A 22,488-nucleotide genomic window follows, 5' to 3' on the forward strand; every position below is an offset into this window, starting at 1 on the left:
CAACGTTGCTGCTGTACTAACACTGGAACTAACACCACCCACAGCGCCAACGTTACTCCTGTACTAACACTGGAACTAACACTACCCCCACTACCAACGTTACTCCTCTACTAACACTGGTACTAACACTACCCACAGCGCCAACGTTGCTCCTGTACTAACACTGGAACCAACACTACCCACAGCGCCAACATTGCTCTTGTACTAACACTGGAACCAACACTACCCACAGCGCCAACATTGCTCCTGTACTAACACTGGAACTAACACTACCCACAGCGCCAAAGTTGCTCCTTTCCTAACACTGGAACTAACACTACCCACAGCGCCAACGTTGCTCCTGTACTAACACGGGAACTAACACTACCCACAGCGCCAATATTGCTCTTGTTCTAACACTGGAACTAACACTACCCACAGTGCCAACGTTGCTCCTGTACTCACACTGGAACTAACACCACCCACAGCGCCAACGTTGCTCCTGTAGTAACACTGGAACTAACACTACCCACAGTACCAACGTTGCTCCTGTACTAACACTGGTACTAACACTACCCACAGCGCCAACATTGCTCCTGTATTAACACTGGGACTAACACCACCCACAGTGCCAACGTTGCTCCTGTACTAACACTGGTACTAACACTATCCCCAGTACCAACGTTGCTCCTGTACAAACACTGGAACTAACACTACCCACAGCACCAACGTTGCTCCTGTACTAACACTGGAACTAACACTACCCACAGCACCAACGTTGCTCCTGTACTAACACTGGAACTAACACTACCCCCAGTTCCAATATTGTTCCTGTACTAACACTGGAACTAACACTACCCACAGCGCCAACGTTGCTCATGTACTAACACTGGAACTAACACTATCCACAGCGCCAACGTTGCTCCTGTACTAACACTGGAACTAAAACTGCCCAGAGTGCCAACATTGTTCCTGCACTAACACTGGAACTAACACTACCCACAGCGCCATCGTTGCTCCTGTACTAACACTGGAACTAAAATTGCCCATGGTGCCAACATTGCTCCTGTACTAACACTGGAACTAACACTACCCACAGTGCCAACGTTACTCCTGTACTAACACTGGAACTAACACTACCCACAGCGCCAAAGTTACTCCTGTACTAACACTGGTAGTAACACTACCCACAGAGCCAACGTTGCTGCTGTACTAACACTGGAACGAACACTACGCACAGTGCCAACGTTACTCCTGTACTAACACTGGTACTAACACTACCCACTGCGCCAACATTGCTCCTGTACTAACACTGGTACTAACACTACCCACAGGGCCAACGTTGCTCCTGTACTAACACTGGTACTAACACTACCCACAGCGCCAACGTTGCTCCTGTACTAACACTGGAACTAACACCACCCACAGCGCCAACGTTGCTCCTGTACTAACACTGGAACTAACACTACCCCCACTACCAACATTGCTCCTGTACTAACACTGGAACTAACACTACTCACAGCGCCAACATTGCTCCTGTACTAACACTGGAACTAACACTACCCACAGCACCTACATTGCTCCTGTACTAACACTGGGACTAACACCACCCACAGCGCCAACGTTGCTCCTGTATTAACACTGGAACTAACACTACCTGCAGTACCAACATTGCTCCTGTACTAACACTGGAACTAACACCACCCACAGCGCCAACATTGCTCCTGTACTAACACTGGAACTAACACTACCCACAGTGCCAACATTGCTCCTGTACTAACACTGGAACGAACACTACCCACAGCACCAACGTTGCTCCTGTACTAACACTGGAACTAACACTACCCACAACGCCAACGTTACTCCTGTACTAACACTGGAACTAACACTACCCACAGCGCCAACGTTGCTGCTGTACTAACACTGGAAAGAACAATACCCACAGCGCCATCATTGCTCCTGTACTAACACTGGAACTAACACTACCCACAGCGCCATCATTGCTCCTGTACTAACACTGGTACTAACACTACCCACAGGGCCAACGTTGCTCCTGTACTAACACTGGTACTAACACTACCCACAGCGCCAAAGTTACTCCTGTACTAACACTGGTAGTAACACTACCCACAGGGCCAACGTTGCTGCTGTACTAACACTGGAACGAACACTACGTACAGTGCCAACGTTACTCCTGTACTATCACTGGTACTAACACTACCCACAGCGCCATCATTGCTCCTGTACTAACACTGGTACTAACACTACCCACAGGGCCAACGTTGCTCCTGTACTAACACTGGTACTAACACTACCCACAGCGCCAACGTTGCTCCTGTACTAACACTGGAACTAACACCACCCACAGCGCCAACCTTGCTCCTGTACTAACACTGGAACTAACACTACCCCCAGTACCAACATTGCTCCTGTACTAACACTGGAACTAACACTACCCCCACTACCAACATTGCTCCTGTACTAACACTGGAACCAACACTACCCACAGCGCCAACGTTGCTCCTGTACTAACACTGGAACTAACACTACCCACAGCATCTACACTGCTCCTGTACTAACACTGGGACTAACACCACCCACAGCGCCAACGTTGCTCCTGTACTAACACTGGAACTAACACTACCCGCAGTACCAACATTGCTCCTGTACTAACACTGGAACTAACACTACCCACAGCGCCAACGTTGCTGCTGTAATAACACTGGAACTAACACCACCCACAGCGCCAACATTGCTCCTGTACTAACACTGGAACTAACACTACCCACAGTGCCAACATTGCTCCTGTACTAACACTGGGACTAACACCACCCACAGCGCCAACATTGCTCCTGTACTAACACTGGAACTAACACCACCCACAGCGCCAACATTGCTCCTGTACTAACACTGGGACTAACACCACCCACAGCGCCAACATTGCTCCTGTACTAACACTGGAACTAACACTACCCACAGCGCCAACATTGCTCCTGTACTAACACTGGAACTAACACTACCCACAGCGCCAACATTGCTCCTGCACTATCACTGGAACTAACACTACCCACAGCACCAACGTGACTCCTGTACTAACACTGGTACTAATTCTACGTACAGTCCTAACACTGATACTAATTCTACTCACAGTACTCGCACTGGTACTAACTGTAACCACAGTACCAACACTCCGACTAACACTGGTAATAACTCTATTGACAGTACTAACACTAATCCTAAAACTGGTACTAACTCTACTTACAGTACGAAAACTGCTACTAACATTGGTACTAACTCTACCCATAGTACCAACACTGCTATTACCACTGGTACTAACACTACCCACATAACCAACATTGCTACTGTAGGAACCTTGGTACTAGCACTACCCACAGTACCAACTCTGCTACTAACTGGTACTAACATTACCCACATAACCAACATTGCTACTGTAGGAACATTGGTACTAACACTACCCACAGTACCAACACTGCTACTATCACTGGTGCTAACTCTCCTCACAGTTCCAACACTGGTACTAACTCTACATACAGTACTAACACTGGTTATAACTGTACCCACAGTACCAAACACTGGTACTAAAACTGGTACTAACTCTACTCACAGCACCAACACTGCTAACACTGGTACTAACTTTACCCACAGTTCCAACATTGCTACTGTACAAACAATGGTACTAACACTACCCACAGTACCAACACTGCTAATAAAATTGGTACTAACTCTACTCACAGTCCCAACACCAGTATTTGATATACATAAGTCATAACACTGATACTAACTCTACCTACAGTACTAACACTGGTTTAACTGTACCCACACTACCAACACTGCGACTAACACTGGTAATAACTCGACTCACAGTACTAACACTGCTCCTAAAACTGTTACTAACTCGATCGACAGTACAAAAACTGCTACTAAAACTGGTGCTAACTCTACCGACAATCCTAACACTGGTACTAACACTACCCACAGGACCAACACTGCTACTAACACTGGTACTCGCACTACCCACATTACAAACACTGCTACTAACACTGGTACTAACTCTACTCACAGTACTAACACTGCTCCTAAAACTGGTATTAACTCTACCCAGAGTACAAAAACTGCTACTAACACTGGTACTAACTCTACTCACAGTACAAACACTGCTCCTATCTCTACCCACAGTCCGAACACTGGCACTAACACTGGTACTAACTTTACCGACAGTCCTAACACTGGCAATAACACTACCCACAGTGCCAACACTGCTACGAACACTGGTACTAACTCTACCCACAGTCCTAACACTGGTACTAACACTGGTACTAACTTTACACACAGTCTTAACACTGGTACTAACACTGGTACTAACTCTACCCACAGTCCTAACACTGGTACTAACTCTACCCACAGTACTGGGATTCAGTTGAGTGGTGGAGGTGGTGGGAGCGATTCGTATTTGGTTCAGGTGAGTGGGGGTCCGTGTTGGGGTTCAGATGATTGGGGGTCCGTGTTGCGGTTTAGATGAGTGGGGGTCCGTGTTGGGGTTCAGATGAGTGGGGGGTCCGTGTTGGGGTTCAGGCGAGTGGGGGTCCGTGTTGGGATTCAGATGATTGGGGGTCCGTGTTAGGGTTCAGGCGAGTGGGGGTCCCTATTTAGGGAGTGAAGTGAGTGGTGTTCCAGGACCCCGTGTTTTAAGATGTGGAGAAGGGGGAGGAGGAGGGTGCCACTGCCCGGTCCCTCCTCTTCACACGGGGGATTCAGAGAGTGAGGCGAGGGGACACGCAGGAGAGAGGGAGGGAGGAGGAGGAGGGGGCCTGAGGGGGCCATTCCCCAGCGATGACTTGGGAGACAGAAATAGCGGCGCGGCCGCCACTGCGCACGCGTCCCGCTGCTGGTGTCGCGTTCCCTCGGCGCCTCCAGTCGCGGCACCCAGATCAGGGGACCCCACCAGGGACCCTTCCGTCTCGCCCGCACCAGCTCCCCGCGGTGAGTGAGTGAGTGAGTTCGCGCTCTCCCCGGGTACCCGCGGCGACCCACGGGGACTCCCCGGAGCCGCGTCAGAGACGGGGCCGATCGGGGGTCGCGGAGAGCCCAGGGGCGTGGGGGTTCTTGTGGGAGAGAGGGCGACTCGGGGTATTTTTAGGCGCCAGCTGGCGAGACGCAGCTCCCGTGACTGTGACGGGGCCCGGGGCCCCTCAAGTCTCCACTGGGGTCCCTGAGCCGATCCCTACCGTAGGGACCACGGGGGCCATGATCAGAAGTCCACGTCCATGTGTCCACTCGCCTGGAGGACCCGGGGAGCGGGGGTCCCTGGGTCCCTAGAGGACGCAGGCGACCTCTTCCCCGGCGTGCCCCCGCCGTCGCGATGATTGCGTTTTACGTGGAGCTGCGACGAGAACGGCTGTCGAGGAACGGACTGAGTGGAGTGGCGACCCTGGCAGACCCCCTCGGGGCCCCTTGATAGGGTCAGCCACTGCCCTGCGGGGTTCGGGGGTGACGGCGGGAGCGGTCCGGGGCAAGGCCCGGCCCCGGGGCCCCCTCCCTGGACCCCTGCACGAGGTCAACGACGCCAACATTCCATGACGCACGGAGCTGTTTACGAGGCCCGTGGCCCCCCGTGCGCCCGCACCTGCAGCTGCTGCTCGCAATCCCGAACCTCATCTCTCACTCATTCTCAACTCTCTCATCATCCAGCTCCTCCTGAACGCTTTTCTCATCCTCATCTCAGTTCTACACTCATGCTCATCGTCCTGATTCCACCCCTCATCCCATTCCCTTTTATCCTCCTCATCCTTCTCCCACTCAACTCTCTCCTTATCCCACTCCTCCTCAACCCTCCCTCCTCGCCGTCACCCTAACTCCTACCGTTCTCCCTTCTCCGCAGCAGGATCACCAGCAATCATCATCACCATTACCAACAGCAGCAGCAGCGATGACGTCCCGCTCTCGGAACGGGCCCGGAGCCCCGGGTCAGGGTACCCGCTACACGCCGCACACGCCCAAGAAGAGCTCGTCCCGGGAGCTCAACCCATACCTCTCCGACGTGCGGCCAGAGAACCGGTAAGGGGGGGTCACGCACCAAGGGTTAGGGTAGAAACCTCGACCCCTGCCATTGCGCTCCGTGTACCCCCTTGGCCTGTGTCCCCTTGCCCCCGATCCTGGATCAGCTGATATAGAGCGAGGGATGTTGGGGGGGGGGGGCGGGGGGGGGGGCGTCCCTTGTGACCACATCCCCATAACCCCTTGTCCTGTGTTCCATGTCCTGTGCTCCATGTCCTGTGCTCCATGCCCCCCTGCCCCTTGCCCTATTTCATTCTGCCTCTTAACATCTAACCTTGTCCTTAGCCCGTGCCCTTGCCACCACACCCCGTTGGCTTGTACTCTCATTGCCTCATGCCCCCTGTGCTATCCTCGTGCCTGTGACCATCTCCCCGTGGCCCGGTACCCTCTGTGCCCCCTGTCCAGGCACACCCTGTGCACCGTCATGTCGCAGCTGGCGGAGGAGTCATCTCCGATGTTTGCCGTGACCCCAAGGTCGCGCGCCGTGAGCGAGGATACCGACGTGCGCTTCACGTGCACCGTGAGCGGTAGCGCGCACACCCACACACACATCTACACACACATCCACACCTATACACACACCTACACACACACCTACACACACACCTACACACACACACCCACACACACACCCACCCCTATACACACCTAAACACACACCTACACGCACACCCACACTTACAAAGATCCCCCGTATAGCCTTAACAGACTGTAGGGGCAAGTGCTGTTAGCGAGCACCTATGAAGGCCGGAACGGTACACGAGGGGGTGGGTGGCCAGCACCACGCCCGACCGCCTTTGTCTCCCCAGTGGCGATGTTTACACACCGCACCAGGTACTCATTTAAGGCTGAGTCGACCTAGGGGAGGCCCAGGACCGGTTCAGATAATCGTCACTGGTGTTAGCCGTGAGCGGGAATCGAACCCGGGTCGCCAGGTTCATAGCGCAGCGCGCTAACCGCTACACTACCGCTCCACACTTACACACACACCCACACCTACACACCCACCCCTACACACACACACCCACACACACCCACACACACACCCACACACCTACACACACACACCTACACACACATCCACACACACACCCACACACACCTACACACAACAACAACCGCCATTCGCCACTAAGTGGCGGTGACGTCACCACGACGCTTGTGCCAGGCCATGTGAACCTTGAGGCCACGTGAAGTGTCGAACGCCCGCTGGCAGGAGGTCACGGGGCAAACCCAGGTGCCACGGGTCGACTGACTGAGATGACCGAGATGACTGGTTGATGCACCACTTGTGCCCCCTACTGTGCCAACTTGCTGTGCTTTAGCCACCCGGCGCTCCGCTCGTTGTTGTGAGTGTCGCTCCTCCGCCCTCTGTTGTTGTTGGAGGGCGACTGCCTCCAAATGCCCAGTAGCGTCCTTCACGAGCCTCCTCCACAGAGGCTGATCTTGACACCGCTGGTACCAGTCATCGGCAAGTCCACTCAGCTCCACGTCCTCCTGTACCACATCACTCCATCTCTTCTCTAGCCCGTGCTGCGCCCGTTTAGCCCCCTGGATCCGGCCGAACAAAAGCTGTTTGGGCATGCGGTGATTGGGCATGCGGGCTACATGGCCGAGCCAACGCAGCCTTGCCTGCCGGAGGTGCTCACCGATGGGACTTTGTCCAGATTTTTCGAGGATTTGTGAGGTCCTCACACAATCCAGCCTAAAAAAGCCAGGATTGATCGTAGGCAGGCCAGCCTAAATGTTTCTAACCGGCGGAGATGTTCCATTAGGGGGTCCACGTTTTGTGGACCCGCCTACACACACAGGCACACACACACAGGCACACGTCCACATTGCCACACACCTACACATACAGGCACACGTCCACACACACACAGGAACACGTCCTCATAGACACACCCACAGATCTACACACACAGGCACACGTCCACATAGACACACCCACATATCTACACACACACTCATATACAACAACAGCCGCCATTCACCACCAAGTGGTGGTGATGTCACCACGGCACTTAAACCAAGCCAGTTGCACTCCGAGGACACGTGAAGTGTCAAAGGCTCGCTTACAGGTCACGGGACAGACCCAGGTGCCATGGGTTTGGGGCCGTCCATAAATTACGTCACGCGATTTTGACCGATTTTTGACCCCAATCTCCTCCCCTCGTCACACGGTGTCACACAAAGTCAAATAGTTAATAATTAAAATTTATCAAAATTAGTGTTGTTATAACAATTGTATTTAATTCATATTTATTTAAAGTTGCGCATTTTGATGTGACGTCATATTTCTCAAACCCCCCCTCCCCCCCTCGTCACACATCGTCACAAATGTCTGACCCCCCTCCTGCGTGACGTCATTTATGGACGGCCCCTTTACTGAGATGATTGGCAGATGCACCACCCGTGCCAATTTGCTGCAATTTGGTCGCCCGGCGCTGTGCCCTGCGTTGTTGTGTCGCTTTGCTGTCCTCCATTGTTGTTGGATGGTGACTGCCTCCAACTACCCAGTAGCATCCTTCACGAGCCTCCTCCATAGAGGCCGATCTTAACCACTAGTACTAGTCTTTGGCAAGTCCACTCAGGTCCAGATCCTCTTGTACCGTTTCAGTCTATCTCTTCTCCAGCTCGTGCCGTGCCCGATTAGCGCCCTCTACGCGGCCAAACAGAAGCTGCTTGGGCATGCGATGGCTGGGTATGCGAGCTACATGACCCAGCCAACGCAGCCTTGCCCGCTGGAGCTCACTGATGGGAATGTGTCTATAGCTTTCAATGATGTGAGCTCCTCATACAATCCAGCCTGGTTAAACCCAGAATGGATCGTATGCAGGCCAGCCTGACTGGTGCAGATGTTCCATTCGAGGGATCCACGTTTCACAAGCATAGAGGGGAGGGCATGAATTGGCTGAGAAGATCCAGAGTTTTGTGTGGAGTGACAGGCCAGGTAACTTCCACACAGCGTTACACAGCCGATGAAAAGATAATGCCGCCCGATTGATTCGGATTGAGACTTCTGCTGTCAAACCAGAGCTGTTTATAAGAACACTGCCCAAGTACCAAAACTTCTCCACTCTCTCTATAACTGCTCCATTACCCAAGCAGCAATTAACAGAACATTAGCATATATAACATGGCTGACCAATAGGGAGCAATCCCTTAATCGCAATCGGGCATTGGATCAGCTTCCCATTGTACCAGATGAATGTTCTCCTGGAGAAGCCATAATGAGCTTTCGAAAGTGTGGTTAAAGCAAATTTAATTGACCAGCGAGCGCTGGCAACCGGATGGCCGTCTGGAGGTCGCAAGTTCAAATCCTGGTTGTGGGGGTTGATTCAACCAATCATCATTCCTCCCCCTGGGTCAAAATAACGATATGGGGAAGATCAACAGCGGTTGTCCGATGGATAGACTCACCCCCACCAAAGGAATGTGGAATTTACACCACTTGATCAGCGCTGTAAAATGCAGCTAAGCACCAACGTTCATATTTTTTTTATTGAGAACAAACACCCATAAATTGGCTGAAAACATCTCCTGAGAAGGAGTTCTCAGACTCAGCGTGGCTTTCCTGAATGAATGAATCATAATCGTTATTTATCCTGGAGAAATCCGATGAGCTATGAAGCTCTTGTTAACAGATGGTCCAGTAGGGGCACGGGGTCAGAAAGTTACAACAATCAATAGAAAACAAAGATAAGAGTGCAAAGTATAGGAAAGGTAAACACTAGAAAATGCATGAAATGAAACTAAACTATTTTTTTTTACCACAAGCAACCTGGCCACAAATGATAGCTCAACTAAGTGGCTTGTAATGTGGACATTTATAGCAGCCAAATAATCTAAACGTATTTTTCTAAATGTGAAGGGTAAAACCAGAGGACCTGGATAAAACAATCCACATGACCACCGGGAGAATATGCAAACTCAAAATATACAGGCGCCATGGCCTGGGATTGAACCCATGACCTCCTGCATACCATTACAGGAAGATAACATCACACTACCATGGCGCCCCTTAAATATAATAAAGTAACAAAGTTCAAAATGCATGAGTGGAACGGCAAAAACAGTCCCAGACTACATCAAAACAACACACAGTCCTTCAATAAATGTTCACGTAAAAATGTAACTTTCGATATATATGGGTAAGGATGAACGTTACAAATCACATCGGCAATCGCTGTCATTACAATATTACAATCACTCTTATTATAACCCAATCACTATAACACCAAAATCACTATCATAACACCACAATCACTAACCATTATAACACCACACTCACTATCATAACACAACAATAACTATAATGACTCCACAATCACTGTCCATATAATACCACAATCACTAACATTATCACACCACGATGCTTGTGTAAGCAGGAACTCACTGACCATTTGACTCTAAAGTCCCTGACCTTGCTGCCCTCCCCCTGCCCAACCTTCGACCCCCAGGCCACCCAGAGCCCGAGGTCCTGTGGTATCGTGACGATGAACAGCTTGACCGGTTCTGCGGGCTGCCCAAATATGAAATCCTGCGCGAGGGAAAAGTGCACACACTCAAGGTGTATCGGTTAGTGCGCCCTGCACGGCACACACCGCATGCTGCACACGCACAACACGCTCACACGGCACGCTCCACATGCACAACACACACACATGACACGTACACGTCACGTGACATATGTGCACTGCACATGCACAACACATACAACACAAACATGACACATACCACACCTACACTCTACACATGAAACAACACCTACACAACACACACTATATACACGCACAAACACACCTGCCTTAGACACGTGACCCATACACGCATGGCTGGATCTCAGGGAGATACAGTTGGAGTGGGAGGGGGGCGACAGTTCAGGGTCCATGGGGGACCTGTTTCCTTTGATACGGTGACATGTAATTAGCCTGCGTTAACCTCGTCCACCAGCCCTCCAGTATCAAATAGCAGATCCCTCCTGGGGCTTTAAGTACACGCAGGGTCGTGCTGCTCACAGGCAGCGGCAAGGCTCAACGCACATCCACCTGACCCCCGTACTGCATGTCCAGTGCTCTCAGCCCTGGCCAGATTGGCCAGGGCTGAGAGCTAACGCGGCGGTCCCCACAGGCAGAATTAAACCACTGCGACAATGGCAGGAGGCACTGCACAAAATACACACACACATCGTGGCCCCTACAGACACGACGCCTACGCAACGATCCCCACTGGGCACGCGAGTGGCAGCGAATCAGGGCAAAGCCACCAAACCCGGGCCCGGCTTCTCCCCCATGCCCACTTAGGTGCACGGAGGAGGACGCGGCCATCTACCAGGTGTCGGCGCGAAACACCAAGGGCATTGTGTCCTGTTCCGCTGTGCTGGAGGTGGCCACCATGAACGAGTTCAAGATCCACCAGCGCTGGTTCAACAAACTGAAGGCCAAGGCAGAGGCGCGGCGCTGCGAGGCCGCGCGGGCGCCCGGCAAGGAAAACAAGGGCACGGCAGCGCATGACGGCGTCACCCCGGCAACGACCACAGCGGCCGGCACGGCGACCTCCTGGCACCGCAGCCCTGAGTCGCGGACACGCCGCAAACGCCGCTCACCCGACCTCCGCAATCCATCGCCGTCTTCATCGCCGGCTTCGGTCCGTGCCGAGCGAGCGAGAAGCAGGGCCACCTCGTCGCCCAAGAGGGCGGCGCACACGCCGCATCTCGGCGGCTCATCTGAGCCTGGGGCCGGTCCTCCTACTGGGCCCCTTGCCGGGCGTGCATCTCCGCCCAAGCGGGTCGCGGGTCGTGCCGAGGCCCGCCAGGACGCGGCGGACGCAAAGCTCAACGGTTTCCACGGTGGGCCGGGCTCTGTAGACCGGGAGGCCTCGTGGAAGTCTGGCTCGGCGCGGGGTCGCGGCTATGGGTCCCACGGGGACCCAGACGACGGTGGGGACAGCGGTGGTGGTGGCGGCTCAGTGGTGTACGTAATGGAGACGTTGGAGGAGATCATCACCACGCGCCCCGCACACAAACCCGACGCTGCACACTTTCAGAGGAGCAGGGCGACCGGGGAGTCGGCCGCTATCGTAACCCCGGTGAAGGTCGTGGATGAAGCAGAACAGCACGAGCGGCAGCGTGAGAAGCAGCCCGAGGAGGAGCGATCGCTGGATGCAAAGGTCCCAACAGTGGGCGAGTACCTGCGCGAGCTCCTACACGGCGCTCATGACGGGAGCGAGCCGAGCGACACATCCCAGCCCACCGAGCTGAGCGCCTCCGAGATGGAGTCAGAGAAAACGAGCGAGGATGACACGAGGTCTTCGGCGAGCACCACCCCAACGGAAGCGCTTGGCTTCCCCGCGTCTCCCGCACTGAGCCCCGACGACTTCGACACGGCGATGAGCACAGGCGGCACGGACGACGAGACCGGCGGTCACTCGGGGCGGATGCCGGCGAGCGAGCCTCTGTTCTCGCCGGCGTCGCGCCCCAACGCTGTGGACAGAACCACAGCCAATACGAGCCCAGGGCAGGGCACAACTGACGCGGAGAGCGATGCGTGCGAAGATTTATATGACACGGCGGATGAGGAGAGCGCCACATCTCCTGACTACAGCTCAGAGGCCGTTGACTCCTCGTCGGACGTGACAGAGGAGTTCGGGGACTCATACTACACGCTGTCGGATGGCCTCCCCTCACCCGACTCGGACCGCACGGAGACGCCACTCTACTTCTACTCGCCTAATGAGACACCCCTGCCAAGCGACGACACGGACACGGCCTCCAGTGGCGGTTGGTTCACCGCCCGCGCCTCATCCTCCACCGGTGACTCCAGCGTGGCCCCGGCCAGCACTGACACCAGCACGGAGGCCAGCAGTGGCTCCGGTAGGAGCAGTAGCCTTCTGGGCAGCCTGGCCTACCTGGCAGGCAGCCCCGAGGCTGCGGGCATTGCTTGGAATGCGCGCGCAAACCGCGGGTCAAGTGACGATGGCGCTTTGCGCGTCGCAGGCACGAGGCGGCAAGGGGCGGTGCCGCGGCTGTTGCAAAACGCCGGCCTCAACCTGCCGCTGATCCCGCCCCCCCCCGCGCTGCCGTCAGTTCCACGGTCACCGCGACAGCAGCCAGCGCAGTCACCGGTGGAGTACTACGTGGTGGAGGGCCCGCGGCGCCGTGCCACGCCAGGGCCCCACGGGAGGGTGCGCCGTGACGAGTACTTCCAGACGTCGGGCCCAAGCCCGCCGCCAGACTCCCCGGAGGCCGCCATGATGCTGCTGCACCGGAGCCGGTGGGCGCCTGGAGGCTTCGTGCAGGTATGACGATGATGACGGTGATTCGTACTTGGTTATTGAGTTAAGCGACGTAATCTGGATACATTTCTGCTGTAAAAACCTTCCACCACCTGACACATATGAACCTTTTTCCATTTTGAGACATCCGGTCACCACTGAATCTCGGAACACGAAAGCGGTTAGCATTAATTTTATTTAGAGAGCGATAGCGCCGTTGTCTTAAAGACATTTTAATCACCGCAGAGAACTGTAGTGTCACAGTCACACTCTATGATAGCTGGTGGCAAACTCTGCCGCATGCCCTCCTGCATGGCCTTGTGGGAGCCTTGGTGCTGATAAAATAATTTTAAATTTTATTTTTTCTTCCAATTCCATTCCGTTGACTTACACGTACGTCATTCGAACAGAATCGGAAGAAAAACTCACAATGTACATGAATGTAATTGGAATGGGAAAGGATTAAATTGTCACTTGTGGATAGTAGGCCAAACAAAGGGAGGTCCCCGTGTGCCAGCAGTGTTGTTAGCAGCCACTAGCAGGCCTGCACCTTCACATTTTCTGAATATGAATGTCGTCACCAACAACATCACGAGTACAAAGCTATTGTGCAAATGAACGCTCCCTGCCGCAGGCTCCACACCCCGGCGTGGCAGACGCCCATCACGAGGGGGGCCGTCGGGATGTGGTGGTGGAGGGGGGCACACCCTCGCCCCCAACAGTGGGCAGGGCGGGCAGCCAGCGCCCCCCATCCTCCCAACTCAGCACCGACTCAACGGACGACACGTGCTCGTACGCTCACATTACATCGCCACTCGGTGTGTCCTCCGAGGACTCGTCCAGCACCACAGAGACGGAGCCCGACCTGTGGCACCCCGTGGAGGAGGGCCCCCCCGTCGAGCCGGGGCCTCCCGCGGAGCGGGCACCCCCTTCGGGGCCGGGGGTCCCCTCAGAACGAGCGGAGATGCGAGGGAGCGAAATGAGGCCGGGCGGCGCGATGACGGATGGGGGCATTGGCCCGCGTGCCAACATCGGCTCGCGGAGGCCGGCCGGAGAAAGCAGAGTTGATGAGCAAGGGGCTCGTGGGAAGAAGAACGTTTGCCATTCGGCCAACGTGGAAACCTCCGACAAGGGTTTACGAGCGGAGGGAAATCATGATGGCCAGCAAGTGCCCGTCCACGCCGCAGTGGTCGCCAGGGCCGGGGGACAGAAGGCCGTGGCCGGAACCGACCCTGCAGCGGAGCGGCCGTCGGCTCCTCACTCCGGGGCGGGTGGTGCCACACGTTGTGAAGCTGCCAACACAGCAGCCAATGCCGTCAGCGCGGCCAGCGCTGGAAAAACAGGCGCAGTGGAGTCGGACATTTACCTGGAGAACTTGGGACGGGAGAAGCAGCGAGCAGACAGAGGTGGGGAGAACGCAGGGATACCGAGTGGAGGAAAGAGCAGCGTACGCGCTGACTCCTCGGTCTTCGTCTTCAAACTCCCGAAGGTGCCACCGGTGGTGATGGAGCGAGCGGTGGAGGAACACGGGAAGGCCGAGCGTGAGCGGCAAGTGAGTTCCGCACCCCCTACGCAGTGGCCTCGCCGGGCCGAGCCAAAAGACTACCTCGTCGTCGCTCAACAGGAGGTGGCGGCCGACGCCGACTTGGCAGTGCCCCCTGAGGAGCCCCTGGTCGACCGCGGCAAGGGTGGGGAACCACCTGTGAAGGGAGATGGAGCGGATGAGAAACCCAGACTTACGGAATCCGCCGAGGTCAGCGGCGATGTGGGCGAAGACGTATCTGCCGAGAGGCCTGGAACGGATAACGCCAGTGAGTTGCATGCCACACCAAAACCGATGCCGGTGGCGAGAAGCGAGGCCCTCATATCGGTGGAAACGGAGCAGCACGGCGAGGAGGAGGGAGAGGAGCGCATCCCGGGGGGCTGCCCGGCGCTCCCGATCATCCTGGTAGAGGACACGAGCACGGGGCTCACTTCTCGCAGCCCGCTGCTGGCGCGGCTACGCGGTGCTGGCAGCTCCCCGGAGACGGCGCGTCGGGCACTGCTGCCCTCGGCCACACCACAGGAGCTGGCGTCCGGAGCCCGCAGGAAGGTCTTCATCCCCCGCGGCGCAGCCGACGCCGCCTCCACACCACAGCCACCCGGCGGCGAGCAGGAAGGCGACGCGACGGAAAAACAACCGGTGTTGCTCAGCGCCGTCGCATGCGGATCGGACGCCGCCAAGCTGCTCCTCCCAACGACCGCTGGCTCGGACACGCAGGAACCGACGCCGGTCGACGGCGAAAGGCCTGCTCCGGCCTCACCCGCCGAGGCCTCCCAGGCAAAAGGTGATCCCCCCGTTGCTTCGGCTCCTCCTGCACGCGGTTGTCCCTGTCAGTTGTTGGTTGTCCTCGCACCGTGGAGAGTTATAACTCGAGGCCGCCTCTACACAGCAGCAATGATCGCCCCCTGCTGGCACACTGATGCCCACTCACATGCCAGTTGCTGAGTCACCTTGTGCTGCACAGGGTCAGCTGCCACTGCGGTGGGGGGGGGGGGGCCTTTCAAACGCGTTGAGATGAGATGTGAGTCGCTGATTGCGTGTAGAGTGGTCTGAGGTGCCTTGATGTGATGGAAGGTGCCTCTGTGCGTGCGCGCATGGTCGTGTCAGTAGACGCCGGACCGTCAGAGAAGGTGGCGGCACCACCTTCCCCAAAGGCACCATCCGTGAGGGCAGCTGCCCCCCAGGGCCCCGAGGCCTCCGATGGGCCCAGGGGGGCTCCAGATGCGACAACCAGCTCCCCCGGCTGCCTGCGCCGGCTCCGCGGCTGGGACGCGGTGCCGGGGCCTGCAGAGAGGGCCACCGAGTACCCGAGCCCCGGCAGGGCGGAGGAGACCGCCAGCACGGTGCACGACCCCTTCAAAGGCAAAGCTCTTGTGGCATCAGCAGCGGCAGTGGCAGCGGCAGAGACGAAAACCCTCATCCACTCACACGCACGCACATGCAATCGCCACCATGAGGCTATGTAACGTTTCTGTAACTTCGTGTAAAGATAAGTGGTTTTCTAAATGTCCGAAACAATCCCCAGGCTACATAACCCTCAGCCCTACACGCAGCATGTGAAGGCAACACGGGCGACCTTTGTGTTCCGTTCCATTCCATGTACGGCACGAGGCCTCGCCAGGCCGCGCTCACCCTCGCCACGTCCTCGCCGTCTGTGACCCCCCTCCCCCGTCCAGCACCCCAGCTGCTACGCAAGATCCGCGTGGACGCCTTTCCGGACCTTGCCGGCAACCTGAAGCTCTGGTGCCAGTTCTTCAATGTCCTCACCAGCTCGCGCGTCTCCTGGAGCCGCAACGGGACACTCCTCACGGAGATGGAGTTGAGGTGATCACGCCGATCGAGAATAAATTACGGAAATAATCTTCTTTGCATTCTGCATAATTTGTCGATAATGAATCTGTGTTCCAGGGCATTGGCAGCTCTTCTCATATGGCCGTGTGTGCTGTGTGTGCGGTGTATGCTGCAACGCTATGTGCTGTGTTCTGCGCTGTATGTATCGCTCTCTGGATATGTTATTCTTAGGTTTTTTCGGTAAAGTCACGTAGGTAAAACATCAAAATTAATGAAAATAAAATAAAATAAAAACAAGTCTCCGTCATCAGGTGGGACCGTCACAGCCGAATTAGCTGCATCAAGTGAGGCAATGATTCAAGAAGTAATCCCTTATAAGCAAGTTGAAGGGGGGAGGAGAGGGGGGGGGCTCATCAGAATGTGGTAGCCATGATGAGCCCCCCCCTCTCCTCCCCCCTTCAACTTGCTTATAAAGGATTACTTCTTGAATCATTGCCTCACTTGATGCAGCTAATTCGGCTGTGACGGTCCCACCTGATGACGGAGACTTGTGTTGCCTCCGAAACGTCGTGATTTTTGTTTTTATTTTATTTTCATTAATTTTGATGTTTTCCCTACGTGACTTTACCGAAAAAACCTAAGAATATGATTCCTTGCAGTCACGAAAGCTTCAAATCTAGAATCTGGATATGTTGTTTGTGCCATGTATATGACTGTGCAATCTGTGTTGTGTACTCTGCGTGCTGTGTGTTGCACGTGCTGTGTGTGTGCTGTTCGATCTGTGCTGCGTGCCTGTGCATGCCAGCGCGGGGGACGAGGGCCCCACGTCGCTGGCGCTGCCGCAGGCCTCGCGCAAGGACCACGGCCTCTACACGTGCACCGTGTCCAACCGGCACGGCACCGCGTCCGCGGAGCTGCACCTCACTCATGAGGGTAGAGCCACCACCTCCACCACACAGGCTCCAGCACCACACAGGTTCCACCACCACCTCCACCAATCAGACTCCACCACCACCACTACCACCACACAGGCTCCACCACCACCTGCACCACGTAGGCTCCACCACCACCTGCACCACACAGGCTCCAGCACCACACAAGCTCCACCACCACCACTCAGACTCCACCACCACCACTACACACAGGAGTGCGCAGCACGGAGCCTGGGCTCGGGAAACCCACTACAGGAGGTCTTGTTGGTCCCCCCCACAGTCCCGCAACTCACCCCAGAATGTTCTGTTCTGGGCTAAACCAACAACTCCAAACCCTCTTGTGTTCACAGTCTTGCGGGAGCTGGTGAACAGAGATGAGGTCAAAGGTGAATACCCCAGAACGTGAGGTTTACTGTTCCGCCTCCACCAGCTACTCTGCAATGCAACTCGGATTTCTATTTGCTTGATTGCCGTACTTTGTTTTTGCTTTCATAGTTTTGGTGACCCAGGTCACTGTTGCCACTAAGACCATATGCTGGTCTACTGACTTCTCTCCCGGTTGCACAAATATAACCTGAACGTCGACGCGGCGGCGCCTCCGCGCGTCTCCCCGCTTGCAGACGGCGAGGAGATCGAGATGACACCGCTGGTGTTCGCGAAGGGCGCGCGTGACACGAGCCACTGGGGCGACCGCTTCTTTGGGCGCATCATTACAGAGGACGCGCCGCTGGGCGGCGCGACGCACCGCAAGGTGTTCCGCACGCGTGTCGTCTATGGGCTGGCGCCGCTCTTCGAGTCGGGCAGTGCGTGCGTCCTCAAGGTCCACGGCGCCATCGCGTTCAGCACGCGCCGCGACACCGCCGAACTCGTCGCCAAGAACCAGAAGCTCACCGTCGAGGTATAAAACCCGCCCACACACTGCCACGCGACCACCTCTGCCACGCGACCACCACTGCCACGCGACCATCAACGTCGTGACTCCATGTTGTGTGCTCCCTGTTGCAGGTGTGCAAGTCTCAGAACACGGCGCGGGAATACTGCAAGCTGTTCAGCGCTGAGGCGCGCACCGTGGAGGGGTTCGGAGAGGTCCCCGAGTGAGTCTGCACCGTCGTCACGTGTACCACGCCCGGTTTCGTGTCCGTCACGGTTGCCGAGCACAGGGGCCCAAAGCCCCACAACGTCAAATGGCCAGCAGCGAAACGGCACCGTTGTCAAAGTTGTAATCGAAGAGTTAGTAGGTCACTTTAATTGCGCGAGGTTACAATTGTTAGTGAATGCGGCGAAAAAAACGACGATGGTGGGAGAGGGAATTCCAAAGTGGAGCAGTGCGAGGGAAGCAGCACAAAGAAAAGTGAGGTGACCTGCAGTGTGGTGAGTGGGTGGGTGAGACAGTAGGTGAGCAAGCAGGTGAGTGATTATTTGATTGGGGAAGTGAGTGAGGGAGGAATTGAGTGGGGAAGTGAGTGGTTAAGTGAGTAGGGAAGTGAGTGGGGAAGTGGAACACAGTGTGCAGGGTGAGACGACAGTCAGTGGCTGGCAACCTCAACACTGGCAGAGAAAACGAGTGAATTTTATGGGAACGGTACCCACGGCAGTAGTGATAGAAGAGTGACGAGAAGGTGACTGACCACCAGAAAGCGAGCGGCCGCTGGCAATGCGGTGAGGCACAGGTGGCCCTGCCGATGGCCGCGGTGGCAGTGGCTTTGCTGTGACTGCTGCGCCTGTGCCCAGGATTGTGCCGGTATTCATGATCTTCCGGCCGGGCAGCCACGTGCCGTACGCCTCGCTGGAGCCTGAGCTGGGTGGCCGCATAGAGCGGTTTGTGCCGGAGGGGGCAGGGGGGATCCCGGGGGCCGAGGGAGAGGCTCACGAGAAGTGCCACACTCTCCGCCACTGGCTCTACCTGTGGACGAGCGGAAACCTTATCGTGACCAATGCCAAAGGTACCGCACCCGGCAACACAATCGCTCTGGTGACACGTTTTCCACGGCGAGTCGCCATGATCACCACGGCCCACAGTCACCATGCAACATCCTCCAGCGAACCATTACAGTCCACTGTGGGTGTGTGCACGAGAGTGTGGAGAGCGGTGGCAAAGTGGTTAGTGCACTGCGCTATGAGCTGGTGGCTTGATTCACGTTCATGGCCAACGTTGGTGACGAACATCTCAACCGGTCCTGGGCCTCCCCTACCTCGACTCAGCTTCATACGAGTACTTGGTGTGGTGTGGAAACATCTGCACTGGGGAGACAAATGTGGCTGGGCGTGGTTCTGGTGACACCACCCACATATAGCTATGCCGTACTAGACTTCATAGGTGCTCGCTAAGAGCACTTGCCCCAACAGTCGGTGTTGGCTACACGGGGATTTATGTCTTTGTGTGTGTGCGTGCCAGGTGTGGGCCTCACGCTAACGGACGTGGAGGTGGCCACGCGTGTTCCTGAGTAAGTGGCGATGACATCACTTTCACACACAACCTTCATTTATCACTAAGTGGCGGTGTCGTCACCATGGCGCTTGTGCCAATCTAGAGGCACCTTGAGGCCACGTGAAGTGTCGAAGGCCTGCTCGCAGGTCACGGGACACACAGGTGTCATGGGTTCACTCACTGAGATGAGTGGCAGATGCATTATCTGTGCTCCCCAGTATGCCAACTTGCTGCATTTTAGCCGCCCGGTGCTCCGCTCGTTATTGTGTCACTTGTCTGCTGCTTTCCGTTGTTGTTGGAGGGCGACTGCCTCCAACTGCCCAGGAGCGTCCTTCAAGAGCCTCCTCCACAGAGGTCGATCATGACACTAATGGTACCACATCAGTTCGTCTTTTCTCTAGCCCATAACGTGCTGCTGGGCATGCAGACTACATGATCCAGTCAACGCAGCCTTGCCTGCCGGAGCTCACCGATGGGACGCGCATCGTGTACCCGTGCCACGTGTCGTATACCCGTGTTGTGTACCCGTTCCGCGTGTTATGTACCCGTTCCGCGTGTCGTGTACCCGTGCCGTGTGTCGTGTACCCGTGCCGTGTGCAGGACAGCGGAGTGGGGCCCCACTCCGGCTCCGCTTGCGCTTGATGCCTTCCGCGACGCTCACAGCTGCAACCGCTACTGCGCACTGCTGCGGCTGCGGCCTCTCAGAGGTCCCCCCCCGGGCCTCCCGGGGAGCCCACAGGCCACCCCCCGCGGCCTTGCCCCCCGCAGTCCGGGCGTGACCAGGAAGGGGGGTGTGACGGTGGCAGCGCCGCGCTCCAGCCCACAGACGGCGCGCAAGGCCACGCTGTCTGCGGGGGGCGGCGCCGGCAGCCCCTCTACACCACGGCGCGCCTCCTTCTCCAGGTGAGCACGCGCTGGGTGGGGACACGGGCGCATGGGGGCACGGGGGCATGCACATGGGAAGATGGAGGTGCGCACACGCTGGCACACGGGAGCAGATAATGGTACAGAGCCGCCAGTCCTCACTGCATCCCGCGCACGGGTATCACCACGAATCTCAACTGCTGCTGCGACTGCTGCTGCGACTGCTGCTCTTGAATTGTATTGTAACTGGTGCCGTTGTTTTGTGCACTCACTTCCACGTGTCCATTCACCACCTCCACTCGCTCACCTCTGCTCGCTCGCACGCAAACAACAGCCCACAGTCCACACGCAAATTCCTGTCCACCAGTCCGCAGGCTCCGCGGAAGCGAACGATATCAGGGGGACAGAGCCCCCGCCAGCCCTCCAGCCCCCAGGCCCCCCGCCGCGACATCAGCTTGCGGGTGCAGGCAGCAGCGCCGGCGGGGGCCGCTCCCCCCGTGGAAGCCGCCCCCCGTGCCCCCGGGGATGAAACCAATCGGGCAAACGAACGGTGCTGACGAGGGGAGGCGCACGGGGACAGCGCGAGTGTGCTCGCGGTTCCATTTGTTTTACTAATAAGAGTGAGCCCCCCTCCACCGCCCTCCACAGCCCCTCACCCTCTTTAGACGTTCAGCTTAAAAGAGCAATGCATGCCCCCGCGTTGGCAGGATGTGGACAATAACGACACGAGAATTAACCGCGCATTTGTACAGCGCTCGCTCAAATGCCTCGGCGACTCACGACGCCTCACGTCTCTCCTCTCAATGCAAACATTTGAAAGGGGGCGCTCGCAGTGGCAGCTGTCCCTGTGCGGCACGAAGGTGGCTCGGCACCTGGCCTGCATGCGGGCACGAATCTGCCAGTAGCAGGGGATGATGTTGCTGTGTGTGATCCCAAGTGGAGTAATTTGTGGTGTAACTTTCGAATTTGGGCCTCGACGTCGGCACACGGTCGGCCGACTCTAGCGAATGACGTCGCGGGATCCTTAACGTCCACTGCACGTGGAGCAGACGGCGTGGCGGTGTTGATGGTTACGGTAAATGCGGGCGGGGGCTGAAGGGGGGGTGGGGGAGGGCGCTATGCACTCAGCGACGGGTGTTTGTTGTGATGTTTGTGTTACCGCGCTCGCTGCCACGCACCTGCGCTCGCCTAAGTTCGCACTCTGCACCGCACACCCCACTTTGCTGCACGAGGCAGCAGCGGTTTCTGTTGCTGCTGCCGGTGACGCACGCGGGGTCTGGCTGAGAGGGCGCCACCGCGGCTCGGACTCCGATGTAAATAAAAGAGGCCCCAGCGCGCGGCGCTGTCAACACTCGTGCATGCGTGAGAAGCGTGCACACGCCTCACCAGCACTACCTCACCACACCAGTACTACCACACCGTGCACGCCTCACCAACACCACCTCACAAAGCACGCCTCAACAGCACTACCACCTGAATCTCACCCCCCTGCACCCCTGTGCCTCCCACCCTCAGCGCCTCACTCAGTCCTCTCGGCAGTCAAGGCAAACTCGTCGGCCAGTGGCCGCATCTGTGGTACTGAAGCTGTGCCACTGCTGCTG

The 22,488-nt window shown here is 56.5% G+C and overlaps 1 protein-coding gene across 1 annotated transcript; it reads left to right on the plus strand.

The window, feature by feature from the left end:
* Positions 1 to 5,697: 5,697 nt before the first annotated feature.
* LOC144721851 (alpha-protein kinase 3-like) lies at positions 5,698 to 22,236 on the plus strand. Its single transcript, XM_078599765.1, has 15 exons — positions 5,698 to 6,054; positions 6,460 to 6,581; positions 10,518 to 10,635; positions 11,361 to 13,353; positions 13,964 to 15,656; positions 15,980 to 16,234; positions 16,549 to 16,696; positions 17,469 to 17,596; positions 17,946 to 17,981; positions 18,216 to 18,493; positions 18,601 to 18,689; positions 19,327 to 19,538; positions 19,991 to 20,039; positions 20,624 to 20,926; positions 21,222 to 22,236. The coding sequence occupies exons 1-15, from the start codon at positions 5,927 to 5,929 to the stop codon at positions 21,442 to 21,444; spliced, it is 5,775 nt and encodes a 1,924-aa protein (XP_078455891.1). The 5' UTR covers positions 5,698 to 5,926; the 3' UTR covers positions 21,445 to 22,236.
* The last annotated feature ends 252 nt before the right edge of the window (positions 22,237 to 22,488 follow it).

Source organism: Lampetra planeri, chromosome 13, assembly GCF_965212315.1.
Source record: "Lampetra planeri chromosome 13, kcLamPlan1.2.h2, whole genome shotgun sequence".
Lineage (NCBI taxonomy): Eukaryota > Metazoa > Chordata > Hyperoartia > Petromyzontiformes > Petromyzontidae > Lampetra > Lampetra planeri.

What these genes read in the sequence shown, in the direction of transcription:
- LOC144721851 (XM_078599765.1), top strand. Translation starts at nt 5,927, where the DNA reads ATGACGTCCCGCTCTCGGAACGGGCCCGGAGCCCCGGGTCAGGGTACC. An exon ending in GACGTGCGGCCAGAGAACCG is followed by an intron (nt 6,055 to 6,459) that starts GTAAGGGGGGGT and finishes CCCCCTGTCCAG; the next exon opens with GCACACCCTGTGCACCGTCA. An exon ending in TATCGTGACCAATGCCAAAG is followed by an intron (nt 19,539 to 19,990) that starts GTACCGCACCCG and finishes TGTGCGTGCCAG; the next exon opens with GTGTGGGCCTCACGCTAACG.